This window comes from Bacillus rossius, chromosome 5 (genome assembly GCF_032445375.1).
Source record: "Bacillus rossius redtenbacheri isolate Brsri chromosome 5, Brsri_v3, whole genome shotgun sequence".
NCBI classification, from domain to species: domain Eukaryota; kingdom Metazoa; phylum Arthropoda; class Insecta; order Phasmatodea; family Bacillidae; genus Bacillus; species Bacillus rossius.
The window spans coordinates 53,883,450-53,891,211 of record NC_086333.1 but is presented as its reverse complement, the minus strand read 5'-3'; the positions used below and the strand labels follow the sequence as shown (position 1 = coordinate 53,891,211).

Here is a 7,762-nt window from a genome sequence, read left to right as displayed (position 1 = left end):
TAATACCCTGCATGTGTAGGTCGTATAGGCTTCGGCCTAAGACCTAGACCTCTCCCGAAAACACTTAGTTTTAAGCTTAGGTTAGGGGGGAAAAATAACCGCAGCAGCGCCCTTACTCGCTACACACACCGCGAAGCGGACTTAAAGTAAAGTCGCACACTATACTAACACAATCACTACCGCGGCGGTTTGCTGCTCCCCCTGTCAGAGGCCGGCTTGTAGGACCCCGGGCAAGAGAGAACTGCCCCACCTTCACCTAGAAACAGGTCAAGGGCATTCAGATCGGCCCAGAGTAGGGGGATAGGTGACCATGTACATATGTAAGTAGAAAGGAAAATCAATGAGAAAGTGGCTCGACAAAAAAAATTGTATTAAAAAAAAAAATAATAAAATAAAAAATCCTTATTTAAATAACATAAAAATACCATTACAAATAATAATAATATAAAAAATACAATGCATGAAACACATAGACTGGCCTTCTCTTAGAAGTGTGGCCCTCAGTATAGTTCCAGTTCAAGACAACAGAAAGTAGCTATAGATAATTTTTTTCCACTCACCTAAGCAATCACTAATTAAAATCGACCTGATAGTTTCTCTTTTTCAGGTCGGGAATCGCTATCAAATATCCTGGTTTAAGGGGAAAAAAGGATTAAAAAAATTGATGATAATAATCCATCCAATTTCTCCCAGATCAGACCACACTCGACACTATTAAATGTCTGTACGTCATACTTGCCCGTGTCAGCTGGTACTCGCTGCGGCAGTTCGCGCAGCTTTACATTACACTTTTTCCAACGAGCTTAACTATGTGTTTTCAAAGCACAGCACGAGCCTACAAATAACAACAACACGACACGTGCATCAAACCGGCCAGCCTGGTTCCTCAAGAGCTATACATTTTTACTTTTAGGAATTTTCTCGTTGGTTACGGGACGAGATCTACCCCCTGTAAAAATTTCACGGTTCTAGTTCGTCTGTAAGTGGGTTACAATTAGTATACATGAGTGAGTCAGGCAGAGAATAGCACATCGGGTAGTGTGTATATATAAATACACACACACATATTTGGATGTCCTTCATTGGTGTATATTTGAGCTATGATTCATAAAATGTATTCCTACCTCTAAAAATTATAAATTAAGATAACAAAACATAAATTAGTGTGCAGATACCATCTTAAAGATTTTCATTTTATATTAACACAAAGTATCAATATTTGCCAGACTGTAAAGTTGTAATAACCGATATGACTATGCGTGTGTCTTTGCGACAATGCGAATTTTGTGTTTATCTGTCAAAGGAATTTTCTGCGATTGCACAACGATTTATTTTTACATTTTAGTCCCTCGCTTGTATCATCAATAAGCACTCAGTTCAAACTTTCACTCACAAGCAGTTTAAAGAAGAAGAAAAAAAAACTTAGTGTCCTTCCAGTTTGCCAGGTTGGTCCCAAGCGAAACAAGTTATGCATGTTACGTATGACGCACATTCAAATCGATCGCAGGTAAACTTTCGCTCTGAAACGCATCATGAGCGTGCATGACGTCACGTCACTGCGATGACGTCAATGGAGTCAATGGAGTTGCCAGGTTGGTCCCAAGCGAAACAAGTTATGTTGGTCACGTATGACGCACATTCAAACAACTAACAACTCAGTGCTGCAGTTTTGGGTTGGAAGGTATAGGTGGTTGTTTTCTCGCGGGGAGAAGGGGGGGTTAAGCTGTTGGAACTGGTGCGTACAAACTGACTGGAACTGGAGTGTGGTAAGCAACCAAGTGGCACACGTCAAGAGTTCAGCCATCGGCAAGTTATCGCAAATTCGTCCAAGGTCGCTGCGTGCAGGGAGTACGAGGAAAAAATTGAACATACTCCCTGGTTTCTGCACGATCTTGGTTGCATGGCGCTGAACCACGTGGTTGCAAGCCTTTCACCTTCACGCAGGCGCGTGTGCGCGTGGGGGGACGTCTTATAAAGGGGAGCACCGGCGGTATCCGGGCACACTTGGTCGTCGAACATGGAGCACATCACAGCCCTCGTCTTGCTGCTGGTCGGGACCTGTGCCCTAGGGGGCGCCTCCCTCGAGCCACGTAAGTCGGCGGACATTCCTCCTGCGAGTGCGCCTGCGCATCTATTACTTGCTCGTTACTAACACGAGTTAGCACCCGGAATAAGCCTGAACGACTGACCTCTTATTCAAATGTATAATAAAAACATTTTTATTTGGTAACATTCACAAACATGTGATGAAAGCAAAAACCTTACCTGTACATTCTCATGAGGAATTTTACCATACACATATGACATATTTTATTCATTTGTTCGAAGAAAAAAATAAAATGTATAAAAATTATATATTTTCTTTTTTTGTTACATGGGAAATTTAATGGTTTAAAAACATTCATATAGTGTCAATTAATATTGAAAAACACGTTTGTTATTTTAGAATTTTGTAATGGGGAAAAAAATATTATTGAGTTTTAAAGTTGATTTACCGTAGAGTATCACGAAATTATTTATTACTTAATATTTACTGCAGCGCTTAGAGTTATTCTTCTTACGTTTGACTAAACGCGCTGTAAAGGTTTTTTGATTGTCCGGATTTTTTTAAAAAGAAAAATACTTTACTTTATAAAGCGAAAAGAAAAATAAGTGTTGAGACTTTTCGCTTTTCTGGTAAACGTTTATTTCAAGTCATTCAACATTGCCGAAAAGAGAATTTTCACACAGGTATATTTTAAGTTTTGGCGACATTTTTTTCCCGCCAGACTGACTCGTTGTCAATTTTGGTTCTAGCGAATGACTTTGTTTTTTAAATCTTCAAATCACTTATTTTATGCTCTCATAACATCTTTAACAGTGCAAAACTGGGACATTGCGTCACTGTTAATCGCACTTCAGTAAACTTACACAATGGAGAAAATGACACAACATGGTTTTTTACATATTTTGTCTTTATTGTAGGTTTATAAACAGCGAGTAAAATAAGTCATCACGAAAGCAAATTAAACTGTGTACAAAACTTATTTTGTCAACCTAAATTTTAACATCTTTACGATCGAAAATGTAGGCCTGGTGTATTATAAAACAATAATTAACTATTTAACTGCGTACATTTACTCAATACTAGCAAACATAATTATGGTTTACATTATATTTTTACAGGTAGTTGATGCCAATATATACAAAATTTACGTAAAATATGAAATATTTTAGACCCTAACCACTTGAGTGGTTAAGTTACTCTCACTAATAAATAATTTTATAAAAACAGTACATTTACGCAAGATTTAACTTCACCAATTTTGTGTAGTAGTTTTAAATATAGTCATGAAAAAATTGTTTCATTTCGAAACGTCTTCATGCTTATATATATAGACTTATACTGATGATAACTATACTAAAAAAAACCTACAATTGAAGGAAAACAACGAAGTGTTAATAATAGTAGATGAAATTTAATTGCGGGGTCTCTAAAAAATCACCTTAAAAATTTTAAAAATAACTTGGGAAGTCTTCGAAAGCCGTGACCTAACGGGTCATGCGCATGTAGCGTGCTCATGATGTTCCCACATGACTCATATTATTTATGACCTGGTGCTGAATGGTTATGAGCCTACTTTTAACTTCGGGTTGCCATCGCCTTAATGCTAGGACTCACACGCCAAGTTGTTTTCTTTTTTTTCGTACTTCATTTTATTCAAGGTCTTTTTTTATAATTTTAACTCAATATGTTCTTCGCATTTGCTTTTTGTTACTAATATTTTCAAAATATATTCACTTATTGTAATATGGTGGGTGTGAAATGGTGCGGAAGTCTTCGTAGTTCCGTAGCTTGCGCAAATTCTTACACACGTGGTATTACAGACACGAAGTAAATCTCTGTTGAAAATATATGTGACTGATAAAAAACGCAAATAAGGTAATCAGTTGAAATTTTAGAAGTGTCCCTTGAAAAATAACAGCCGAAAAACATAACAAAAAAAACTTGGCGTGTGAAACGGAGGACAGTAAAAAAACATTTTTAGTTACATAATTATCTAATTTTTTTAATAAATTAATACACAATAAGCATGGTTATTTCAAAAAATTAATAAAACAATTAGTGCTCATTTTATGGTTTTGAATCATTTAAGATCAATTAATTTTTCAATCCTTGCATGAACATAAATAATGTAATCGTGTAATGTACAGTTTTGAACGAAACGTATGTATGTGGCATTTGTGTGGGAGCTGAATTGTTGCCCATTGGAAGGGCAGCCCTTCAGGATTTTTCTGCAATGGTATTTTTGTACAGCGACTGGAAGGGCAGCCCATCAAATTTCAGAAAAAATTGTCTCTTTAAGTGTTTAAATAATCCTGAAACTTGCCCCTTGGAAGGGCAGCCCATCAGGATTTTTCTGACAGTAGTGTTTTTGAAAGGTTGTCTGAATTGTTGCCCCTTGGATGGGCAGCCCTTCAAGATTTTTCTGACAGTGGTTAGTTTGTAAAGCGACTGGAAGGGCAGCCCTTCCAGTTTCTTAAAATGTGTCTATTTTCGTAAATTTATAATCCTGAATTGTTGCCCCTTGGAAGGGCAGCCGATCAGGATATCTTTAAAAGTGGTGTTTTTGAAATGTTGTCTGAATTGTTGCCCCTTGGAAGGGCAGCCCATCAGGATTTTTATGACAGTGTTTTTAAAAGTTTGTCTGAATTGTTGCCCATTGGATGGGCAGCCCTTCAGGATTTTTCTGACTGTGGTTAGTTTGGTTAGGTTAGGTTAGGTTAGGTTTGGTTAGGTTAGGTTAGGTTTGGTTAGATTAGGTTTGGTTAGGTTTCGTTAGGTTTCGTTATGTTTGGTTATGTTTGGTTATGTTTGGTTAGGTTTGGTTAGGTTTGGTTGGGTTTGGTTAGGTTAGGTTAGGTTAGGTTAGGTCACTTTACAAACTAACCACTGTCAGAAAAATCCTGAAGGCTGCCCTCCAAGGGGCAGCATTTCAGTCGCCCCGCATTTGTCGTAAACGCTTAATTTTATTACTTTTATACTAATAAACTAATAATAAAATGGTTTGAGGTAAATTGTACTTAGGTACATTAGAGAAATTCAGAAAAAAGTTCTGCAAAGGGGTAATAACATTATTTAGTACTCAAAAGTTAGTTATTAAAATTTTTGTCTGTTTGTTCTGGTATAACTCGAAAAATACTACAGGAATTTTATGATTGTTTTATTAGTAAGGTCTTAAGCTAACTTAAAAACTAGGCTACATTTAATTAAATATTTACACACCTAAGAGTGTGAAAACATGTAGTTTGGTCGTAAAATGATTTATTATATCTCCGAAGCTAATCAAGCATAAAAAAATATTGTGGGTACCAAAAAAATATATGTAAACAATCAGCCGCAATTTTATCGTTTTGAGAAATTGAATCTCTAAGGGTCTTAAAAGAGGTAAATAATGTTTTATTATTAATTATAATTATATCTCCGAAGCTAATCAAGCATTATAAAACATATTGTTTACTAATAATAAAACATACGTAAACTACCAACCACAGTTTTACCATTTTACAAAATTCAAATCCAAAGTGGCGTAAATGATGTGAATCGTATTTTAAGATAACATATATTATCCCTGAATTTAATGAAGCATAAGAGTAGTTTTTTGTACCAAAAATTAGAATAATAAAACTATGCTAACACATTAGTTACAAAATTTTTCCAAGAGCTACAAATCGTTGGCCAATAATTCCGATTTATTTCTGGCTACTTCTATACAACATATGCTGTATCCATTTAATTTGAGTGTTTACTTTTTATAAAACATTCACTGTCATTTAAGCTCACAATTTAAGAGTGTACAATGAATTATTTATTAAAAAATTTCTAAAACTAATCACTGCACAACTTTCTCGTTTAAGCATAGGCCTGAGGTTTAGAACGTTTATTGCATGTAATGTCTTGCATATTACCTCAGTTATTATTCTCCACTCTAAGGTTTTTTTTTTATAAATTTGTATGTTTTGATTTTTCTTACATCCTTAGAGTTTTAAGAGTTACTAATTTCGTTGCATTTTGAATAGGTACATAGTCTCGTTTTATGAAAATGAATGTGTTAAATCCGGAATTCTTTTATTTTTCAGCCTCCTACATAGAATCATGCGCTATAAACGACCCGAAACTAGGCGAGTGTGAGAAGAACAAAACCAACGAAGCGATTCCTCAGTTGGTTAAAGGTAAATACATAATCATTTAAGTTACTACAACAGCTAATATACTAATAGAAATTACATGGGTTGATTCACAGTAACCACAAATATCACCAAGAGCAGTTCCCGAAACGTCACAACTGTTCTCATTGGAAATCTCCTTTGTTGTTAAATTATTTTCTCTATGATTAAGTTTTTTCAATGGAATTCTTGCGCTATATAATATACTAGCTGCAGTACCCGGCTTTGCCCGGGCTGAACACCGGGTGATATATTGTCCGCGAGTTACAGCAAAATGGATAGCGATATGTGCAGTGTGTTGGACATTAATAAATGACACACAATTACTGTTTGTGTATCTGTGACCTATTGTTTTCTGTTTACCCATGGCGATCGGTTGAAAGGTTTAGAAGTTGATGCGCTACAGCGCCATCTAGCGGCGAGTTACAAAAAATGGATAGCATTAAAAACCTTCTTCATGATAAAAACATTCGATGTTCCAACTTTCATGGCGATCGGTATAACGGTGTAAGAGTTTATCGACGTCATACATGCCAACATCCAATTATATATATTCTTATATTTCAAAATTTTGAGGCATTCACTTTTGCGGAAAGTGGATGTTCAGGACCTCGAATGGTTTGGAACACTCCATCTCGAAAGAAATGATATTTGAAATTCCTGAAATTTTTGAGATTTTGGGGCTTTGTCCCCAGAGGGGGAGGGGTGATTTTGAGGACCCTGAATGGCAGGGGAAACACTAAAAATCGAAAGAGAATGATTTTTGAAATTTTCTAAATTTTGGCGCTTTGACCCCTTTGAAGGGGGAAGGGGGTTATTTTGAGGACCCCGAATGGCTCGTAAACACTCCAAATTGAAAGAGAATAGGTTTTCGAAATTTTGGGAATTTTTTTTATTATCGGGTCATTGACTCCTTGTAGGGGGAGGGTAGTTTGAGGACCCCGAATGGCTCGGAAACACTTCAAATAGTAAAAAAGTATACTTAAATTTAAGAAATTTTTGAAATTTTTCGTAATTTTGGGGTTTTGCACTCCCCCCTCCCGCAAAATTGGGTGGGAAGTCGACTTTGGGTAAAAGTTCCACCATGCCCCAGACACTTTAGTTCGTAATGACTTAATTTTAATACAATTTCCTCCAATTTTTCGAAATTTTGTGGCTTTCACTTTTGCGGAAGGGGAGGGTGTGGAGGTTCAGGACCTGGAATGTTTCGGAACACTCCATTTCGAAAGAAATGATATTTGAAATTCCTAAAATTATCGAAATTTAGGGCTTTTTCCTAGAGGGGGGCGGGGGATTTGAGGACCCTGAATGGCTCGAAAACACTTAAAATCGAAAGAGAAAAAATTTAAAAATTTTTAAACTTTCGAAATTTTGGGGCTTTAACCATCTGGGGGGGGGGGGGGCGAATGGCACGGAAACACTCCAAATCGAAAGAGATATAAAGGAATATAAGAATGTAGGCATTTACTGTACTCCTATCTACCATAATAACAATATTGACAAATAGAAAAACTTATTACCTACCTATTAATAATGATTTTTTTCTGCAATTTAA

The 7,762-nt window shown here is 36.2% G+C and overlaps 1 protein-coding gene across 1 annotated transcript in view; it reads left to right on the top strand.

Moving 5' to 3' along the window:
* Nucleotides 1-2,002: 2,002 nt before the first annotated feature.
* The window catches only part of LOC134531810 (protein takeout-like), a 44,563-nt gene continuing 38,803 nt past the window's right edge, over nucleotides 2,003-7,762 (top strand). The window contains exons 1-2 of the mRNA XM_063367759.1: nucleotides 2,003-2,090; nucleotides 6,121-6,213. Coding sequence (XP_063223829.1) covers nucleotides 2,018-2,090; nucleotides 6,121-6,213 — 166 coding nt within the window. The 5' untranslated portion in view covers nucleotides 2,003-2,017. The remainder of the gene's footprint in view (nucleotides 2,091-6,120; nucleotides 6,214-7,762) is intronic.